Below are 22899 nucleotides of genomic sequence, written 5' to 3'. Positions count from 1 at the left end.
GCTTTTCATATAGACTATAGCAACTATGTTTATCAATTTTGCAATACCACAGGAGTTCCTGGAGACGGTCGTACTGTTCTCTCGTGGCAAAACGGATGATAAGCTGAGGATAATTTTCGACATGTGCGACAACGACAGGAATGGAGTGATCGACAAGGGCGAGCTGAGCGAAATGATGCGATCCCTGGTGGAAATAGCCAGAACTACCAGTGTGACTGATGATCAGGTGAAGGAGCTTATCGACGGAATGTTTCAGGTTCGTTGGTTTTTTTTTTATTTTCAATCGTTAAAAAGTACTTATCTAAATGTGTGGTTCTTCGCGCTAGGATGTCGGTTTGGAGCACAAGAATCACCTAACTTATCAAGATTTCAAGCTGATGATGAAGGAATACAAGGGAGACTTTGTGGCCATTGGATTGGACTGCAAAGGAGCAAAGCAGAACTTTTTGGACACCTCGACAAACGTGGCACGCATGACATCGTTTCACATTGAACCATCTTCGGATGCACGACGCAACTGGGTGCAGGAGAGATGGGATAGCTATACAACCTTTTTGGAAGAGAATCGACAGAATATCTTCTATCTGTTCATATTTTATGTGATCACGATTGTGCTGTTTGTTGAAAGATTCATTCGTAAGCAATAAGTTAGTTACAGTGCTTGGATTTATTCTAAACAGACTTAATTTTTCCTACAGATTATTCATTCATGGCGGAACACACGGATTTGAGACACATAATGGGTGTTGGTATCGCGATCACTCGTGGCTCAGCTGCATCGTTATCATTCTGTTACTCATTGCTTCTTCTCACAATGTCAAGGTAATATATTATAAGTATTCTACGGCATCTACTAACTCTCATGAAATTTCAGGAATCTGATCACGAAGTTAAAAGAGTTCCCAATTCAGCAGTACATCCCTCTGGATTCTCACATCCAATTTCATAAGATCGCAGCTTGTACTGCCTTGTTCTTCTCGGTGTTACACACCGTCGGCCATATTGTAAACTTCTACCACGTTTCCACGCAATCGATCGAGAATCTGAAGTGTCTCACGAAGGAAGTACACTTCACCTCAGATTATCGACCGGATATCACATACTGGTTGTTCCAAACCGTTACAGGTAAAGTTAATGAAAAAAATATACAATCAAATGACCTTATAAATGAAATTCGTTCTTCCAGGCGTGACAGGTGTTCTTTTGTTCGTGATTATGTGCATCATATTTGCATTTGCACATCCCACGATCCGCAAGAAGGCGTATAAGTTTTTCTGGAATGCCCATTCGTTGTACGTGCTACTGTATATACTATGTTTAATTCACGGGCTGGCCCGTCTTACCGGAGCACCACGCTTTTGGCTGTTTTTCATCGGTCCCGGAATCATTTACACGCTGGATAAAATCGTTTCACTACGTACGAAGTACATGGCATTGGATGTTATTGAAACGGACTTGCTCCCATCCGATGTAATCAAGATCAAGTTTTATCGTCCTCCAAATCTCAAATATCTGTCGGGACAATGGGTAAGATTATCATGTACCGAGATCAAACCAGAGGAAATGCACAGCTTCACGCTTACATCGGCCCCTCACGAGAACTTCCTCAGTTGCCATATTAAGGCGCAAGGTCCGTGGACCTGGAAATTGCGAAACTATTTCGACCCCTGTAACTACAATCCGGATGATCAACCGAAGATTCGTATAGAAGGTCCTTTCGGTGGTGGAAATCAGGATTGGTACAAGTTCGAGGTCGCTGTCATGGTTGGTGGTGGCATCGGAGTCACTCCGTATGCTTCGATCCTGAACGATCTGGTGTTCGGAACCAGCACCAATCGGTATTCTGGAGTGGCCTGTAAGAAGGTCTACTTCCTGTGGATCTGTCCATCCCACAAACACTTTGAGTGGTTCATCGATGTTCTGCGGGATGTCGAGAAGAAGGACGTCACCAATGTGCTGGAGATTCACATCTTCATCACCCAGTTCTTCCATAAGTTCGATCTGCGAACGACTATGCTGGTAAGTGGAAGTTTTTATCGTATAAACGATTTCGTAAAAACCATCTTCATTTTTCGATTTCAGTACATATGTGAAAATCATTTCCAACGGTTGGCGAAAACATCCATGTTTACTGGGCTGAAAGCGGTGAATCATTTTGGTCGCCCAGACATGTCCAGTTTTCTGAAGTTTGTACAAAAGAAACATTCCTATGTAAGTACTGGGTAACAGGTATGATTCGGGTTTCCTTTACTTTCACGGTTTACCTTTGCGTTGAAAAAAGGGCTCAGTTTTACCGCCTTTTATTTCATGTAAAACCATTATTAAACTTTTAAAAAAGAAAATCGTTCCATTCATGATTGATGATCATTATAAAAATGACGCAAGAAAGTTGCTGGAAAATTGACGACCACTCTGAACACTTTCTAACCTCTACATTTTCTTCTCATCCACAGGTATCGAAGATAGGAGTGTTCTCCTGTGGACCACGGCCGCTAACCAAGAGTGTCATGTCGGCGTGTGACGAAGTGAACAAGGGTAGAAAGTTGCCATATTTTATTCATCATTTCGAAAACTTTGGCTAACCAGAGTCTTTCGCCTGGTCGCACATATCGTGTTCTGCTCATTTAGGGGTATTCGGCATCGCCTAATCGGTACCAAGTAAACCCCGTAAATTATCTCTAGTGATTAGTAACTGTCAATCTCTCTTAGAAGCATAAGTTTTTGTTCAATACAGCCGCAATTCTGTAGATATTAATCCGTGTCTATTTCAATATGCATGAAGTATTAGCCCAAATGCCTTGAAGGCTTGCGCGTGTATTTATTTTTGTTGTCCCAGAAGTCAAGCAACGCGATATTCATCAAAAATGAACCAATAAACCATTGTTGTACTGTGCATGCGGTAGTAAGAAGGATGTGCTTGTCCAATTTAACCAGTGCGTCATATTGAATAGGATAGGTATAGCGAAACGTGAGTGATGTTACCATTAATTATGTCGAATCTTTCACTACGATCCAAAATCCACTATAACACTATAGTAACATTCGTCAAACTGCCTGATTTCATTTGAACAAGAATCTGTGAAAATATTTAATTTTAAGAATAACCAATAAACTGCTAGTAATAAAACTATCTAATCCGCTGAAGATCTATTTGGACTAGATACCGTGCCTTCAACACTTTTACATGTCCATCAATAGTAACATCGAACTATACCTTCGAACAACTCTTTTAAACCACTTTCTGTCCTGCTCCACTATCTTCCTTAAAGTCTGCGAATAATGTTCATTTTATGTAGATGTTAATCAAATAAGAAATGATGTTTGTAAGAATTGTAAATAGTTGCCGTAAGCAGTCTGTATTTATGATCAAAAATAAAACAGTCGATGAAGACAATTTTATACTTAGCGATGTTTCATTGTACAGGTAAACTTCGATATAACGTACATCTCGGTTTAAAAATTGTACGTTATATCGAATTGTACGTTATATCGAAACATGCAAAATGCTCACAGAATTGTTGTCCATGGTACTTCATTTTGTAGAATTTTGATAACGCGTAACTAATTTTGAAAAACATGACATACCTAGCAGTGTGAAAGAACTTTTCTCGTAAGAAAATTATAGTGGATCCACAAAAAAGATGCCACAATTATTTTTTTTAATCATATGAATAAAATTTATTGAAAATATGATTTTGACTCCGTTCCTAATTATTAAATTATTAGTCATTATTATTATATCTGGGCTTGTAAAGTGCTTTTTAACATTCCCACCGTCTGCGCCTCATCAAATAAAAGCAATTTATGAACTTTATTCATTAGAATAGACTATAAAGATCCACTTGTATCCACGATTCAAGAATTTCTGAAAATATATTTGTCCTCTAAACGGTTTCCTAAATACCCCAAACCGGTCGTTGAACGTACACAGTTGTCCGTGTAACTACAAATATGATCTCTCACTCTTATTTATATGATGTGACACATAATAGGGTTCGAAAACTATTTTCGATTCTAGTATCCGAATTCAGAAGTCTCAAAAACCAGCAGTAAAATTTTGATAAATATAGCTGGATTCCTCGTAGATCGTCAAAAGGACGTCATTTCATGCGTCACAAGATGGCAAAATCAATGCAAAACCGACAAAACAATCATGAGTCCAGCGAATTGAACTGAGGATTATCCGAAATCGGAGTTAAATGTGTCGGCATTACTTTCAATATGTTACACACAATCTTAAAACCAGACCATATGGTTGATGTAATTTGATGACCCAAATGTTGAAAATGATAAAAGGAGTCAGTGATCCGTCATCATGAAGCGATTGTATCTGATTGTCATCATGCTATTTTTTGTAACACAGCATACTATGGAACATAAACATGTCATTCGGCCCAGAGAATTAGATTCCACAGTCCCGAAACCAACCAAAAATGGTCACACCAATATTATTCATTTTAGTTTTCAGTTAGGACTGACTGATCTTGTATTATTTATTAAGATACATGGTTGGTTTTAATAAATTACGACCATACGCAAATAAAATTGGAAAAAAATCGCTCTGGCAGCCTTCAATGAAGTAGCCAATTGCTAACATACTCATTAGAAGCATAATTAGTACGTTTTAAGATTGTGTGTAACATATTGAATTCTTAAAATGTGGAATACACGCGTAATTAAGGAGAAATTTGGACCTGAAAAATAAATTAAAAATATGTACGTTATATCGAGGAAAAATGTACGTTATATCGAGTGATGCTATATCGAGGGTACGTTGAATCGAGGGTACGTTGTATCGAAGTTTACCTGTAATTATTTTACGCTAGAATTGTTTCTGAGTTAAGTGGGTTTTAAAAACTAATGTAAGGTATAGAAACACCCCTAACTTTTGAAAAGATCGGATTTTGGGCAGTCCGAAAACTTTCCGTATTTTCCCAACAGGAAACTGAAACGACGAAACCTTCCCCGCGGACACCGGACAACGTAGCAACAGGAAGAACCTAGAAGTATCACCGCCGGATGTCGTCGTAGGACCAGGTAAGGAACAATCAGATGAGTATGAACTTTCACTTTTGGTTTTTCTTTCAGCACTGTAAATTAAAACACTAACTGTTCACTATGTATAGTTGTGATTCGAATGAGACCTATCAGTATCGTGTATTTGATTTTCATCATATTCTTGTTTTGCTCTAATCGTTTTGATGGATTCGGATCAGAACAATTTAAAACTTGTTCACTCAATTGGAGGGTAACGTTTACTCAAATAACTGTTATACATCAATTTTGACCATGTTTTGAAACCCAAAGTTCTGAGTTTTATACAAAGGGATCTTTTCAAACTTTCAACCAATAAAATATAACGTATTAATAAGCTTTAGGCATATTTATTTCATTCAATTTTAATACCATAACCGCACGCTTGCACCTTACTAGGGTTTGCAGTACCGACCCTTTTTGGTGAGAACCGGTACTACGGTACTAAAGCCCTCAGTACCAGTAGTACCGGTAAAGTACCGGTACTCGAACATAATGCATATCAAGGCTCCTTGCTTTCCTGTAAACTATGGAGTTTTGCTGAATTTTGGAAGTTTGGAAGTAACGTTCAGACGCACGACTCACCGTTGACTGCGCGATTCCGAGTTTTTTCAGGCGCTTGATCAAAATTAATTCGCGACGTTCCATTTCGGGTGACGCATTTTTTCCAATTTTCGAAAAACTGACAACGACAAAAATACAGCGTAAACAATACACTCTAAACAACTTCTACCTAAATTTTCATGAGGAAATACGCAGTGGGTTATTTTCTAGTGTTTTTTTTCGTGATGCAATCTGATGTTGGACACCCTTTATCAATCCACTCAGCTCATCGACATGGGACAATGTCTATATATTTTCGTGTATATGTGTTACACACATCACAATACGTTGACCAGATGGAATCTCCAAAAGCGCATTGAGCGCGGCAATCCAGACACTTCCGGACATGTTCTATTCTATTCTATTCGAACCCTTACACAGCCAGTATTGAAAAGCATGCTGGAAAATACTGCAGTTATTCTGTAGTGTTTTTCTTGTCAATATTAATATTTGAAGCATATTTGCATATGTCCCAAACAGGGCCTAAAATTCTCATACCCATTCAATGAACGTTGAAATTCACTGAATTCACCTTCGTCTTTTCGCTGCCTCCTTCGTTACTAAATTCACACAAAGCAAAACAATAAAGCCAACGCCCCGTCTTCTTTCGATTCTATGGAAGCGAGTAGCAGAAGTAGTGACATTCGGTTTCCTATGACAATACGAAAATTCAATCTCGTTTAAATTTCAATTCAGTAATTTTGATTTTTATTTTTATTTTCATTAAATGAAATTATAGCAATGTGCATCATAAAATGCAACTAGAACGCCGCAAACACAGGAAATACGCACACCACTGCCCCTTCAGTCGTCCAATATCATCGCTAGCTTGTAATTCTCCCAAATCGATCAACGGCAAATAAATATCGTTACTAGTTTCTTTTCGTTTGGCCAGCGCTATGTGCAATATCGAAGAGACTAATGTCGTTCTCAATTTCGAAGCGAAAACGAATGTGCGGAGGAAATAATGAAATTGAATTTACCCGCATGCTTTGTCGTAGGCCGTTGTCTCATTTTCGGTTTCGTAATGTTCTAGTGGTTTAGAAAGTAGCATCGCTCGCTCGTCATTTTCGTCAGATTTTGGTAAACGAAAAAAACATTTTTCGACTCTGGTCCCAAATATTAAAACGGCCAAGCCTACTGTGCAGAGTTGGGATTGAAGATGTTTCAAAATTAGACGACAATTAAATTATTCATTTAATGAATAAGTTAATTAACGAATTGTTTTGAATCCTAAAGGAGGAAGAAACGAAGACAACCGTACCAACCGTTTCAGTTTAAAGGGGATATAATAAATCGTTGGGAGTGACTTGGCTAAGAAGGTTAATGTCACTCCTTTGGTCCTTTGGGATGGGACAGAGGTATTTACACCTTGCCCTGGCTAATAAGCCTTGGTTAAAGCGCCTTTACTCGCTCTTAATTCGCGGCCGAGAAATCCAGATGTTTTTCCGAACTATTCTGGCTGCTGCTGAAAACTGGAGAATTTGACCAGCGACAATCGTACTTTCTCTTATTATAAGGAAGGGAATCGCGTCGGTGGTAGTGCGCATAATTCGTGCAATGATGCGCTATAATGCGCACTACCTCAGACATGAGGGATTAGCACTAAGCAAGCGAAAAAACGACTGTCGCCGGGCGGACCCTCCAGACCTCAACTGCAACAATAATACTAAAGAACGAACCAACTAACAGAAATAATCTGTTAGAAAATGGCAAATAAATCTGACTCACGTGTAACAAGATCATCCAAAATGCTGTCATCTGCATCTCTCGTGATGGCGGCATTGACTCCCACACACAGAATACTCACAATTTTCTGGGTTCCAGTTGTAGTTGATGTTGCTTTCAATCGAGCCCAAGAGATCCCTTATCGAGCCAGCCATCGCTTCAAACATTTTTTGAATGTTGAACACTCTGAAGTGAACGTCTTTGTCGAGTTCAACGACACCTGCAGCCAGGAGGTCACCAGAATGAACCAGCTCTGGGTTTGCCAGTTTTGAGGGGATTTCCTGAGGTTGGGCCGCTTGCAGGGTGATGCCTGTGGTCGTATTTCCTCGAACTCAGTCCGCTTGGGGCACGAACTTCTATATCCAAAATTGTTCTCTTCACCAACTGAGGTGTTGAAGAGCAGCGAAAGGAAAACTTTATTTTCTCAAAAACGTATCAGCAGCGAAAAAAAAACACCTTCGCCGTCCACAATCCAGACACTTCCGGACATGCTCGGAAAAGTATTTTAAAAGCTTCTAGATGAGGGCCACTTCTCTGACAAATGGAATGCCCAAACCAGGTAAGCCTCTCGAGGATCCATCGTCGTATAGACCAATATGCTCGGAAAACTCTTGAAGACGAATAGGCTCACAACATTTACGGAAAACGATAACGGTTTGTCGAAAAACCAGTTTGGATTTCGGAAGAGCAAGTCTACGGTGGATTCTATTCGGGCAGTAATCGGGAGAGCCGATATGGCGCGCAAACAGGGAAAAACAGGAAATCGATACTATGCCGTGATAACAATAGACGTCAGAAATGCGTTCAATAGCGCAAAATGAGCGTCCCTAGCTACCTGTGTAGCTAGGGACGCTAAGTAGTTATTTCCAGAACTGGGTCCTGACCTATGAGATGTATAACGGCGTTCTGACGCTTAAGCTGCCTAGGGGCGAAGAGATCGTTGGGTTCGCGGACAACATCGTACTAACGGTACTGGGAGATATGCCGGAAGAGGTGAAAATGTTGGCAATGGAGACGATCGACAGGATTGGAAACTTGTTGCAAGGAGGGAAGTTTCAGAAAACCGACCATAAAACGGAGATACTATTTTAGCAACTGTAAAGTGCTGCAGCGAGCAGGAATCACTGTCGGTGAGCACGTTATAGTCTCGAAGCGGGCACTGAAACAGCTGGGCGTAATGCTCGTAGACCGACTGAACTTCAACATGTTCAGTCGGTCATCGAGCATTACGCCCAGCCATGGCTAACAAGGTGGCCAAAATTTAAACGATTTAGCAAGAATTGTGCCAAACAACACGGGGCCTAGCAGTAGCAAGAGACGTCTTCTAGCTAGCGTAATATTCCATACTATGTTGCGTTTCGGCTTCGCCTCTTCAGAAACCGACACTAACGTATTGTCGGAATAGATTAGCGCCGGCTTGACGCAAATCCCTTAAAACTAAAACACACTATGTGTTTCAATCAAACGACTGATCAAACGTGATGTCCCGTTCGAGCAGAAGTTCTGTTTATGCCGATGAGACACAAGTGAAGCCGAAACTTGTCTTGGCTTAGCAGGCCTATGCGAAAGCACTATGCTATATTTCACCCTAAGGAGGAAAATTTGGTAAAAACCAAAATTTCTCACTAGGGTGAAAATTTGTTGGTAAAAACCAGTCTTTGTACAGAAGGGCACAAATCCTTATTTCATACTATGTTGCGTTTCGGCTTCGCCTCTTCAGAAACCGACACTAACGTATTGTCGGAATAGATTAGCGCCGGCTTGACGCAAATCCCTTAAAACTAAAACACACTATGTGTTTCAATCAAACGACTGATCAAACGTGATGTCCCGTTCGAGTGTTATGGTTGTTATTACAGAGGAAAATGTTGGCTAAACGATATCAATAATTCAATTCTCCCAATTGATGTTCTATAGCTGAGTTACGATTATATTTCCTTAACGGGTGTGTTTTACCCCATCTTCCCCAACAAAAGGCTCAATTTAGCGCAAATGTAGCCATCATTTAACGCACACCTATCTTGTGATCGCATGTTTTTTACAAAAAACTGCTTCTAGTTTCAAATACGTTTATACTAAGAATGTATTACAAATCAAGACAAATTTCATGCGCAAATAAAACCGGATAATCTACGGCGAAGCGAAGCAAAGCTAAGCCTTTACACTACATCCCGTTGCGGGACTCGACCTTCTATTTCGACAGACAGACATCTCAATAATCCAAACGAACGAACTCTAAGAATAAAACAACGGTTCTGTTCTAACTCCAGCCCGAGCGGCAACATAATTCAACGCTCAGCATGGCAGGCTCATAACTGTGCGCATTTTCTATCACGTTATTTGTATTTATCAACTTAAAATCACAACTATTTTGATTAGTTATTAGTAATTAACCACTTGATATTAGTAATTATTAGTATTATATTTATTGTATAATAAGATTTATGTATGATTAGCCGTTACCGAAAAGACGAGATTAATGTCCAAATTCTAAATTGATTGAAGTTGATAGTTAAACTAGTAATGTAAATGTTGGTTCGATATTAATGGGATCAATGAAAGCTCTATATCATAAGTAAATAAGCTGACAAGCATATTTTCGTCAATCTAATTACGCATACATTGCTTGTCACTTACCATAGCAAGAAAATTATTTCTACATCGTAGACCAAATTCGCAGACACGAGGTCAATCGGTCAGTTACCTGCCCGGCCCACCCGAGACCAAGTGATTGTCATTTACCTCGAACAAGTTCAATAACTTTCAGCTATCGCAACAATCTACTGCGAGATCCACTTACCTGAATACTAGCAGAAAACTACCGCGTTGCTCAGGATTGCGTCCCTTGCCAACACACATAGTGGGCAGCACAGTCTGTTTCAGTTGCCTAGCGCGTTACCTACTCTATCCCTCTTGGCGAAGAATAGTCGGTATCTACTCGATCGTGAGGGAGCAATTAATTCTACCGGCCAGTGGCACAACGAGCGTTGTCGTCGTCGTCATCGTCCTCTACAGTGGCACTCCTCTTATCCGTGTTTGATTTATATTCGCAAAAATGACACTACAAGGATTTCCGGTAATGGTCAGATATTATGAAGAGTGAATTCCTTTTCATATACGATGTCAGCTTTGCTGGACCGCCTGTAGTGAGAGATGTTATAGCGAGATTCAATTACCAATGTGTTGACACACATCGAATGTTTTAGGTCAATTTTACAAGGGTATTCAATATTCTAAACTTAAAAGCTTTGTACCGCAATTCTTTTTGTCGGTTGGGACGATAGTTGGGAAATACATTTTTATCGTTCAACATTAATCTAATAAATAATCTTATATTACTGCTTTCGTACACATATGCCAACTGGCCTCAGTCGTTTTCGAGCTCTCCATCGAGACAGAGGTTGTTTTTTCTAGTCCGTAGTGCTGTGTGAGGCGATAAAGAATAGTGTTAATCCGCATTCAAGGTTATTTTGCCAGTTCGGTTCGGTTCTCAGTCTTTTGTTCGCGTGTGAGGATTAAACAATAGCCAGCTGTATAAGCTGGATCGGTTCGTCGTTGGACACCAGTTTAAAGCTAAGTGGTTTTTGTCTTTTGTAGCACATTTATTGCTTTCTTCCGTCTGCGCGGGCGCTGACCCCGTGCGTTGACGTTTTCTATGGTTCCCTCTCCGGATGGTCAAATGGAAGTTGAATCGGGTTCAACTTCTAAGGCTCCCCCCGGCCCAAACGCTATCCAGAACTCTCAACTGGTCCATTTGTGGTCTTCTTTCGGCCCAAGACTAAATCACTGAATCTTCTTCAGATTTCTAGAGACCTGACGGAACGGCTCTCGGCTGTGACCGAAATTTCAAAGGTCCGCTCGGACAAGATAAGGGTGTTGCTAGCCAACTCAAAGCAGGCAAACGATATTGCTTGCTGTGAGCACTTTACGCGGGATTATAACGTGTATATTCCGGCTGTAAGAGTACAATCCGAAGGCGTCGTAACCGATGAGAGTTTGACGTGCGAGGATCTGCTGAAGTACGGGGTTGGCCGTTTCAGAGACCGCTTACTTCAGCCAGTGAAAATACTTGAGTGCAAACGTTTGCACTCAGTAGTAGTTGCGGGGGATGGTTCAAAAACGTACCCCCAATCAAACTGTTATCGGGTGACCTTCGCTGGTACCGCTTTGCCAAATTTCGTCCTCTTGCACAAGGTTCGTCTGCCTGTGCGTCTGTTTGTGCCGCGGGTCATGAATTGCACAAAGTGTAAACAACTGGGTCACACAGCCACCCATTGTAGCAATAAGGCCCGCTGTGGAAAATGTGGGGAGAATCATCTAGATGATTCGTGCAATAAGCAAGCCGAAAAGTGCCCTTACTGTGCGGAGAGTCTGCATGATATCTCGGCATGTCCCGCGTACAAACTACGCGGGGATAAACTGAAACGTTCCCTTGCGGGACGATCCAAACATTCTTTCGCAGAAATGTTAAAGAATGCTACGCCACCATCCTCAGCAAACATCTATACTCACTTGCCTCCTGACGAGGGCGAGGCTGGTAACCCACAAGAGGGAACATCTACTAGGGTGCCTAGAATTTATAGGAAGAGGAGGAACATTTCCTCTCCTAAAGTTCCTTGTAAAGGCCAGAAGGTGTCCCTTGACGGGGCTCCGAAAGTGACATCTATTGGAAGTGTTGCAACCAAACCGAAGCAATTAGCTCCTGGTCTCGGAGGATTAAGCTCAGAGAAGGAGTTCCCAGCACTTCCAGGAACATCAAACATCCCAAGTGTTCCTTTGTTTCAGTTCGAGAGTAATCACAGCACTGGAATTATAAAACTCTCGGACATAGTGGACTGGATAATAAAAACTTTCAATATTACTGATCCTATTAAAAGTCTTATGTTAGCTTTTCTCCCTACAGTGAGAACATTTTTGAAGCAGTTGACTGCTAAATGGCCCCTCCTCTCAGCGATTGCTTCGATGGCTAACTCATCGAACGAGGTCACGGATTTGATCACTGTTCTACAGTGGAATTGCAGAAGTATCATCCCGAAAATCGATTCCTTCAAAATTTTAATAAATAATTTGAGTTGCGATGCATTTGCATTATGTGAAACTTGGTTAACTTCCGACGTAGATCTCAACTTCCACGACTTTAAAATTATTCGCCTGGATCGAGACTCCCCCTATGGAGGAGTGCTTTTGGGGATCAAAAAGTGCTATTCCTTCTACAGAACTAACCTTCCCTCGATAACAGGTATTGAAGTTGTCGCTTGTCAAGTAACAACCAAAGGCAAAAGCCTTTGCATAGCTTCCATATATATTCCCCCCAACACCGCGGTTGGGCACCGACGGCTACAAGACATCTTAGAATCCCTGCCAGCACCGCGACTAGTTTTAGGAGACTTTAACTCTCACGGTGCAGCATGGGGTTGCCTCTATGATGATAACCGGTCTTCCTTAATTCAGGATCTTTGCGATAACTTCAGTTTGACAATTTTAAACACGGGTGAAATGACACGGATTCCTGCTCCTCCAGCGCGCCCGAGCGCCTTAGACTTGTCCCTTTGCTCAACATCGCTGCGGTTAAATTGCACGTGGAAGGTAATTCCTGATCCCCACGGCAGCGACCATCTGCCGATTGTAGTCTCAATCAATAACGGTTCAAGGCCATTGAAATCAATCAATATTTCGTATGACCTCACACGAAATATCGATTGGAAGAGCTATGCTGCCGCGATATCCGACAACATCGAATCTACCCAAGAACTTCCTCCGGAGGAAGAGTACAGCTTTTTGGCTGGCTTGATTCTCGACAGCGCGAATCAAGCTCAGACTAAGCCAGTACCCGGCGCGAACATACAAAAACGCTCTCCTAATCCGTGGTGGGACAAAGAGTGCTCAGACGTGTACGCGGAGAAGGCCGCCGCGTATAAGACCTTCCGGGACGACGGGTTACCCGCTAGCTATCGACAATATGCAACGTTAGAAACGCGAATGAAGAGTTTGATGAAAGCCAAGAAACGTAGTTACTGGCGCCGGTTCGTTGACGGACTAACGAGAGAAACATCGATGAGCACTCTTTGGGGCACGGCCCGGCGTTTGCGAAACCGAAACAGTACTAACGAGAGTGCAGAATATTCAAACCGTTGGATATTCGATTTCGCCAAGAATGTTTGTCCGGATTCCGCCCCGGCACAGAAGATTTACCGCGCCGCGTCTCCTCACGATAGCGCGAACGAAACACCTTTTTCGATGGTGGAGTTCTCACTTGCTCTCTTGTCGTGTTACAATAAAGCTCCGGGGCCAGACAGAATCAAATTCAACTTGTTGAAGAATCTGCCTGACTCTGCCAAGAGACGCTTGTTGAACTTATTTAATAAGTTTCTCGAGGCAAACATTGTCCCACTCGATTGGAGACAAGTGAAGGTCATCGCCATCCAAAAACCAGGAAAACCAGCCTCCGACCACAATTCGTACCGTCCGATCGCAATGCTATCCTGTATCCGGAAGTTGTTCGAGAAAATGATCCTATCCCGCCTCGACAATTGGGTCGAAGCAAATGGCTTACTGTCAGATACACAATTTGGCTTTCGCAAAGGTAAAGGGACGAACGATTGGCTTGCGTTGCTCTCAACTGAAATTCAAATGGCCTACGCTAGCAAAGAGCAGATGGCATCAGTGTTCCTAGATATTAAGGGGGCTTTTGATTCAGTTTCGATCAACATTCTTTCAGAGAAGCTGCACCAGCATGGTCTTTCAGCGACTTTAAACAACTTTTTACTAAACTTGTTGTCGGAAAAGCACATGCATTTTTCGCATGGTGACTTATCGACATCACGATTTAGCTACATGGGCCTTCCCCAGGGCTCATGTCTAAGCCCCCTGTTATACAATTTCTACGTCAACGACATTGATGAATGTCTTGACAATTCCTGCACGTTAAGGCAACTTGCAGACGATGGCATGGTGTCTGTTACGGGACCCAAAGCTGTCGATCTACAAGGACCATTACAGAATACCTTGGACAATTTGTCTGCTTGGGCTATTAAGCTGGGTATGGGTCAAACTATCGCTCAGGTCTTCACAGTAAAATATCTAGGGGTCTGGTTCGACTCGAAAGGTACTTGGGGATGCCATATTCGGTATCTGAAACAGAAATGCCAGCAAAGGATCAACTTTCTTCGTACAATAACCGGAACATGGTGGGGTGCCCACCCAGGAGACCTAATTAGGTTGTATCGAACAACGATACTGTCGGTAATGGAATACGGATGCTTCTGCTTTCGCTCCGCCGCGAACATACATTTCATCAAACTCGAAAGAATTCAGTATCGTTGTTTGCGTATCGCCTTAGGGTGCATGCAGTCGACCCATACGATGAGTCTCGAAGTGCCGTCGGGCGTTCTCCCGTTGAAAAATCGATTTTGGGAACTCTCTTATCGATTGCTCATTCGATGCGATATCTTGAACCCGGTCGTGATTGAAAATTTCGAAAGGCTTGTTGAGCTCAATTCTCAGACCCGTTTCATGTCCCTGTACTTTGACTACATGGCGCAGAATATTAACCCTTTTTCTTACAATCCCAACCGTGTGCATTTCATAAATACTTCTGAATCTACTGTTTTCTTCGACACATCCATGAAAGACGAGATTAGTGGAATTCCGGACCACATACGCCCACAAGTGGTTCCAAACATTTTTTATAATAAATTCCGAGAAGTCCACTGTTCTAAGATGTTTTATACTGACGGATCAAACCTCGAAGGGTCCACTGGCTTCGGTATTTTCAATCAAAAGTTCACCGCCTCCTACAAATTCAGTGACCCTGCTTCAGTTTACGCTGCAGAACTAGCTGCCATTCAGTATACCCTTGGAGTCATTGAAACATTACCCGCAGGCCATTACTTCATCGTTTCGGATAGCCTAAGTTCCATTGACGCTATTCGCTCGATGAAACATGGAAAGCACTCCTCGTATTTTTTGGGAAAAATACGGGAGCTACTGAGTGCTTTATCTGACAACTCTTTCCAGATTACCTTGGTATGGGTCCCTTCTCATTGCTCCATTCCGGGCAATGAGAAGGCAGACTCCTTAGCTAAAGTGGGTGCCTTAGAAGGAGACGTTTACGAAAGACCAATTTGCTTCAGCGAATTTTTCAGTATTACTCATCAGAGAACCCTCGAAAGTTGGCAAACTTCGTGGAGCAGTGGAGAGCTGGGAAGGTGGCTACATTCGATAATCCCTAAGGTATCGACGAAACCTTGGTTCAAGGGAATGGATGTGGGTCGTGACTTCATTCGTGTGATGTCCCGACTCATGGCAAACCATTACACGCTGGATGCACATCTCCGGCGTATTGGGCTCGTGGATAGTGGTATCTGCGCTTGTGGCGACGGCTATCACGACATCGAGCACATTGTCTGGGCGTGCACCGAGTACAGTTCCGCCAGGTCTCGGCTAATGGATACCCTGCGGGCCCGAGGAAGACCAACCAACGTCCCGGTTCGAGATGTGCTGGGAAGCCGCGATGTCCTCTATATGTCCCTTATATACACCTTTGTGAAAACCATCAATATACAAGTCTAACTGCCCCTTCTTATTTTCTTTATCATTCTCAGAACCCTCTTCCACCTGTATCAAAGCATCTGTATCGAATGAGCCAACAAACACGGGACCTACGGCACGAACATAACACGCTTAACTCGAAATGTAGCCGATCCACATCTGAGCCGTACTACGAAATCGTCTGGAAAAACCCCTGCCATCTTGAGGAGGACCACCCGGCGTCCCAGTACATGATTCCCCTGATGAAGGCCACCCGAGTTTGTAATCCATCCGTTGATCTCACGATGCCTGAAACTGAAATAATTTTCTCTCCCTGCCATCTTTGTCTACCCTCCCTCCCCTGACTCTTATACCCAGAAGTAACACCCCTACCCCCCCTCCCCCGCCAATATCATCACGAAGCATTTAGCTCTTCTTGTCTCTTCCAATTTTTTCTATTATATTATATAATCTCGTTGAAAATGCCCAACTCTACTACCCACAAAAATAACTATAATTACGAATCTTTACAAAATTCAATCATGCCCTCTAGTTATTCCTAGTTTTAAGTTAGTCGTAAAAAATTGTCCCCCTTAGTTAAACATTATTTGCTCCAATAATCTCACTGATAAAAATGTCAAACCATATTGCCACAAAAACTAAATGACCCCCCTAATCTTACGAAAATAATATTATCCCCTTGTGTAGATATATAAGGTAGCTATAATATCGCATTAGTTTCATTTTTAAAAAAATTAATATGTAATCCCCTAGTTTTAAGCAATTTAAAATGTAAAACAAAACAAAATTGGCACCTTTAAGCTAACGCAACGTGCCTTATCAAATAAACGATTTGAATAAAAAAAAAATATGCCAACTGGCGATTTATTCCAATTGCATCTGAACATCGATGCCCAGAAACGTTTTCTCTTCTAAATAGGAGAAGCATGGTAATTATTTTTTGTTGGTTATTGGTAAAAGTTTACTTTAAAGGCTGTACGACTAAATTTTGGTTCTACATGAGTACAGCGGTAACTGACGATTCCAGATATAGTGGGAAGGAACGCGATTCTTGACCCCCCCCCCCCCCCCCCCCCTGTTAAGGCAGAAACTGTTTTAGTAGAGAAGTTTTTTTCTTACACAAGCAATGTTCTCGAGATTTATTAATGGGGTAAACTGGGTTAGATATGCCATGCTACTGAATTTTAAAATCACTACAATGTGCGTTTTCAGAATTATTAAATTCTGCTGGGTTACTGAGATATAGCGAAACACGATTATGACAAGTGCCAATTTCTCGAGTGATCGAGTTGTGCTAGCTTGTGACACCAAAAAAAAAACAGATAATCTTAGCTTGTTGGCTTGCTATGTAAATTTTTTTTTAAACTTAAGAGCCATAGTACTCAAGGAACAGCAAGTATTTGAAGTAAGAAAGTTTAGAAAAGCGTGAGGTGTGGTCATGAGCAAGCTTAGAGTTTCCCGGCGACTTAACTCTTTGTCTTCTGCAACGAAGGAGTCAGGATCTTTTGGCATTAAATGCGAATCGCCTGAGTCTGCGGCATGTCCGGACAAGCTTAAAGTCAAAGTGACTCCCCGAAATCGCACGACTGACCTCGGCACCTAACCGACCAGCATCGAAATAACGATTTCGAGAGAAATTTCAACGTCGGGAAATTTCTCCGTCGGAGTAGACTAGGCCTACCGCCAGAGACTAGTTCGAGTAGATCGGGAAGTAGCACCGGCAAATGGTCCACCCAGAATCGCAGGACCGACCTTGGCATCTGCCCGGGTAGTATCGGTTTCGGAAGATCTTCCACTGCCGGGGAACTCTTCGTTGGAGACTATTCCGAGTAGTCCGTAGCGAATCGCCGGCTTGAATCGTCGGGGCACCAGTGAACCGAACGCAATCCACCACCCGGAATCGCTGGACTGACCTCGGCATTCTGCCGGACTGCATCGAAGGAAGAATAGTGCGTCCGTCACCGGTTGCGGGAGACATTTTTTCGTCGGGGAACTCTCCGCCGAGGTAGGCTAGCTCCACCGTCGGGGACTACGCCGAGTAGCACCGAACGCGACAAACCACCAGTATAGGGCTGTCGGGGCACTAGTGAACCGGAAGCCACCCTCCAATCGAAATCGCTGGATCGACCACGGCATCCAACTGGTCAACGTAGAGAGGAGGGCATGTATCATGCCGTGCAGGACTGATATGGCGGTTATGAGACCAGCGAAATCTAGCACGGCCAGGTAAACCTGGAATCAAGTGAAGTAGTCATTTCAAATGGAATCCGAGGGATCAGGCAAATGTCAGATTTCTTGGTGGAGTTTAGAGGATTAGGGTTCAGATTTATCTTCTCTGTTCAGAGTCCCTCACTCTGGTACACGATCGACGAAATCGGTAGTATGGTCTAACTACTGAACGTGTGATGGGTCGGCGCTTTACCACCAAGTTAAAAAAATACCCACACACATAGGGACTTTTTCCGATCTCGCCGAACTGAGTCGAAGGGTATAAAATATTCGGCCCTGCGGGCCTCGGCTAAACAGTCAAAATTCCTACCGCTTACATAACCTTTATTATGAGAAAGGTTAGAAGGTTTTCAGTCACTTTCTGTTTTTATTTTCACTGACATCATGAATGCTCCTTATAGGGGAGACTGAGGACACTTGATCCCCGGGAGACTTGATCCCATCATTGTAACTCAAAGGCGGATCAGAATACATTAATCGAATATACTAGAAAGTTGCGTAGTTTTATCTAAACATAAGTTTCTTTAACACAAAAAAATAAATTGGACATGTGTTACCGATTTTTTACCGATTTAAAGAAAAAAAAATCTAAAGAATTGAAGAAGATTTATTTTCTAAATTTTCAAACTTTTATACAATTGATAAAGTCACCCACTACATACTATACTTTTGCATACAGAATTACAGGAGAATGTCAATTATATGAATACGTTATTATTGAGCTGATTTTTTTGTTCAACTATATTTGTACTAAAGTTTGCTGAAATAGATGCTATGGGTTCACTTGATCCCTTCAAATTCGTGGAGATTTGATCCCCTTCGCATTGTTTCATACACACCACTGAAAATAACCAAATTCATACCAGAACAATTAAAGTCATTGTTGCCATAAAAAAACAAAAAAAAAACTGTCAAAAATGAACGCTTCATCGTACAAAAACTTAACTGTAATTGTTTACTACAGTATACGTAGCAACCATGCATCCCAGATTTGACGTTCCTCAACCATAATAACGACAGCTTTCAAATAATTGCACAGAGAAGTGGGAAATTCGTAAAAAATCAGGCGAGAGATGCGTAATATGTAGCAACAAAAATAGTAATATCTAATCACAACAATTTAATAAATACCACAATACATATTGAATGGGGTTAGGTACCAATTTTTGCCCTATTAGGGGAGGTACCACATTATTTCATTATTAATTTTATTATTTCAGCTTCTTTGCTTTGTTATTAGGAGCCATTTTTTATTACGATTATATAGGTTTTAGACTAAAGGTCATTCGACTCTTATTAAAAGCCAATATAATAACAAAATTGTCTTGAGAATGGTGAAAATCTTCTGTTTGAGTGCAGCAAAAATTCTAATCGAGTAACCCAATTATCGCAACAACATTTGAACCAATGCGTTGAGCAAAGATGGCAGACGCTGCTCTAACCAAAGGCTTCAGATGGGTAGGATGATAATAGAAACAGGGTAAAAATAGGCTTATTACCCTACATGCTCTTTTAAACACATTTTCAAAAAATAATCAAGTGTCCCCAAATTGGGGATCGAGTCTCCACTAATCAATTTTTTTTCCATTTTTTTGTTGTTTTGCAAAAATGCTCATAGCTCATGTCCAGTATAATATTTCCATGTAATTTTTTTATGATTATCAGTCAACCCTAGAAGCAATATAAAACTACAAAAAATACATGGTTTTTTTTATCATTCCACGGAGTAGGATTGAAAAATAAAAAAGGAGATCAAGTCTCCTCAGTCTCCCCTATCCTTAACCCCAAGGCTAGTAATTAATAATCTAAACAAAAATATGACCATTTTATGCCTTTTGTTTGCGCATGTGCATTCACGAGGATCTGTCTTTTAATAAAATTCGCTTCAGGTGATGCCCTAAAAACTAAAAGGAGGCTGCATACAAAGAATCGAATATCTTCGAAAATCCGCATAAAAAACCGGATAACTTTGAAAATCCGCACAAAAAAACCGTATAACTTTGAAAATCCGCATAAAAAACAGCATAACTTAAAAAATACGCATAAAAAAGTCGCATAAAAAAGCATAAATAAAAACCGCATGAAAAGACTTCAGTGTACTGTTTTTCTCGAATAAAGAAGGAAAACTGTGAAAACTTTGTGTTCCAATACCATCGTTTTGTAACCTGATATTGCTGCTGCCGCATGGAAAAATATGACATTGGGCATAGTAATCTATAACGCATAATTAGGTTTTGCACCAACGTACATAACCCTACAAAATGAGCTGGATGAACTTCGTTTGACAATTCTCGGTGGTTTGTTTACATGGAAGTTACGTGAGTTCGAATGTAACAGATGAGCACCCGTTGCACTCGCACTCACGCAACTGACAAGGTAAACAAACCACCGAGAATTGTCAAACATGAACTTTATTCATCATGAGTTCATTCGTGTCGTCATCTTGTAGAACTCAATTTTACGAATCCGCTATGATTCATTTTTATATGAAATCTTCAGATCACATTTGTGACACGTCATACATATTTTATCATCAATAACCACTTATGACACGTATGTGAGTGACTTTGATTTACAATCTAAGCAAAAACTGTCAATATAGTCAACCGATTGTCACATAAAACAGGAGATTACTACAGGAAACATAGAAACATCGATTGTTTTCTCCGAAAAGCTTCTAACATTTGTAAATTTTTAAATATTCAATTTCAAAATTTCAAAATCATTTTTCTCGAAATGTACTAAATGGCGTTTGTTATAAGATAGCACAACAGCTATGACATGGCCAAAAAGTTTTTACTGAAATAATAAATCATGTTGAATTGACAGCGGCTCAAAATTGAATCATTCCTGTTGCAAAACGTGAAATTAGAACTTTAACATCGGCTGTACGCTATAAACATAAATACAACCTCTTAATCATAGTGCCAGAAAGGCTGAAGAGCAACCAACATATCAGAATAAGTATTAATGGTGAAATTTCAAATTTAAATTTCAATGGATCTATTGTACGTCAAGATAAAACCCCACCCTAAGAATGATCAAAGATTTTGCTGAACAAAGGGCTTGTCCCACTTTATCTTCAACACTTGCCACACAAAAGATTTCAATCAATTCAAGTGCAAATTATCCAGGAATTTGGCATGTCCAATCAAAATCGACACGTTCAAATAGTTAAAAAAAATCATACACAACTGTTGCTTACGATTTGTATGACGAAGCGATTGAAAGACAGTTAAAAAAAGTAAAACACAATCGCCTTTATCATCGAACGGCGGCGAGCTGTTTTACTCGGTTCAATGTCGGTTAGCTCTTGAAGCTAATGTGCCAACGCTGCCGACGAACTGTAGCGGAGACGTAAGTCCGCGTGCGTGCGCAGTCATCGATCTAACGCGATCCGAGCGGACTTGCGATCGCAACAGGGTTCAAGGACACACTCCTTGAAAACAGGCAGCCGCGAATAGACGAATTAATCTTGTGAACATTTCAACGCTTCCCATTGTACTGAAGGCGCTGCCGCCGGATCCAATCACTATGCGGCAGCAGATTTGCTAAACGTTAGAATGGTGTGCATCGTGTCACGTCAATTCGCTCTAATACTATACATATGTTGCAACACGTACCAGCACGATGCACTTTGAAATTTGTTTATCGCTCATGTTTCTAACTGAAGTGCTTCCTAGTTTGAATTCGTGATCGGTAAGCGACAAACGCGCAGGCATTCAATCGTAACCGAACGAACGTGAACGAACATTAAGTCTTAAAAAGTCAGACGAATTTGACAATATAGCTACTGTGAAAATTGCACGTTGCCATACGTGGGTGAGCATTATGTTTTATCTTGCATGTAGATTTCCTAGTAGCTATCTCGATCAATTGCATTTCTTTGTAGCTTGGGGATCTTACCGTTATTAGTTTTTGTTAGCTCATCTTTGGTTGTTGATTGGGATTTCTTCTACTACCAGTTCCTGTTACTATTTATTTATTATATAAACCTGTTGCCATTTCAAAACATTAATGATTATTATCATCCACACGATGTCTTCCGCATTCGGCTTTGCTGAAATGGATTCACCTTGCACAGCTGCCGTACGGGCAATTCGGGTATCCATTGAAGCGTAACGACAATTGCGGAGCTATTTGACACACATCGACTTACTTCAAGGAAGGTCAAAGTTTGTAAAGTTTCATCGTCTTAGTGCATTGTCAAAGTTAACAATCTGTTGTTATTTTCTAGGTACTGTAAAATGTAGTAAATGTAGTTAGTAAAATGAATGTTTGTAGCTAATAATAAAATATCTGAGCAATTTAAAATCACAGTTTCGGCTTCGTTATACAGTCTGTTCTAAAAATATTGCCGATTCCAGTTCATTATAAAAGCGTAACATATCCTCGCAATATTTTGTAGTATACTTTTTTGCTACATCACGGTCTAACTAGCTACTGTCACATGATTGCTTATATCGAAGTGATTATCATACCCACCTCCAGGAAACCAAATTTAAAAAAAAATCTTTGAAGTTCACAGTTAAAAACCAATTATTATATGGACAAGTTTCTTCACCACTGTCAACTAGAATCCCCAAACCTATGGATTTTTTGAAAGTCCCACAATAGATTTTTTTTCAAGAAAATTGTGTTTTTCAAGACTTTTATTTATCACTTCGAAGGTATGAAGAATTTTTTTTCATAACTTGTATTTTTGCTTTGACATCAGACCTGGATTTTGAAATCATTTGGCATCTAATGAATTTT

The 22899-nt window shown here is 41.0% G+C and overlaps 1 protein-coding gene across 7 annotated transcripts in view; it reads left to right on the top strand.

The window, feature by feature from the left end:
• Window positions 1-3386, top strand: part of LOC131682401 (dual oxidase) — a 174048-nt gene extending 170662 nt beyond the window's left edge. For all 7 annotated transcript variants that reach the window (XM_058963838.1, XM_058963842.1, XM_058963841.1 and 4 more), the window contains exons 9-15: window positions 53-256; window positions 327-636; window positions 699-822; window positions 875-1125; window positions 1187-2019; window positions 2083-2211; window positions 2454-3386. In XM_058963838.1, the coding sequence (XP_058819821.1) occupies window positions 53-256; window positions 327-636; window positions 699-822; window positions 875-1125; window positions 1187-2019; window positions 2083-2211; window positions 2454-2582 (1980 nt within the window). In that variant the 3' untranslated portion in view covers window positions 2583-3386. The remainder of the gene's footprint in view (window positions 1-52; window positions 257-326; window positions 637-698; window positions 823-874; window positions 1126-1186; window positions 2020-2082; window positions 2212-2453) is intronic.
• Window positions 3387-22899: the final 19513 nt, after the last annotated feature.

Source organism: Topomyia yanbarensis, chromosome 2, assembly GCF_030247195.1.
Source record: "Topomyia yanbarensis strain Yona2022 chromosome 2, ASM3024719v1, whole genome shotgun sequence".
Lineage (NCBI taxonomy): Eukaryota > Metazoa > Arthropoda > Insecta > Diptera > Culicidae > Topomyia > Topomyia yanbarensis.
The sequence above is the reverse complement of the archived record's forward strand: the minus strand, read 5'-3'. Positions and strand labels throughout refer to the sequence as shown.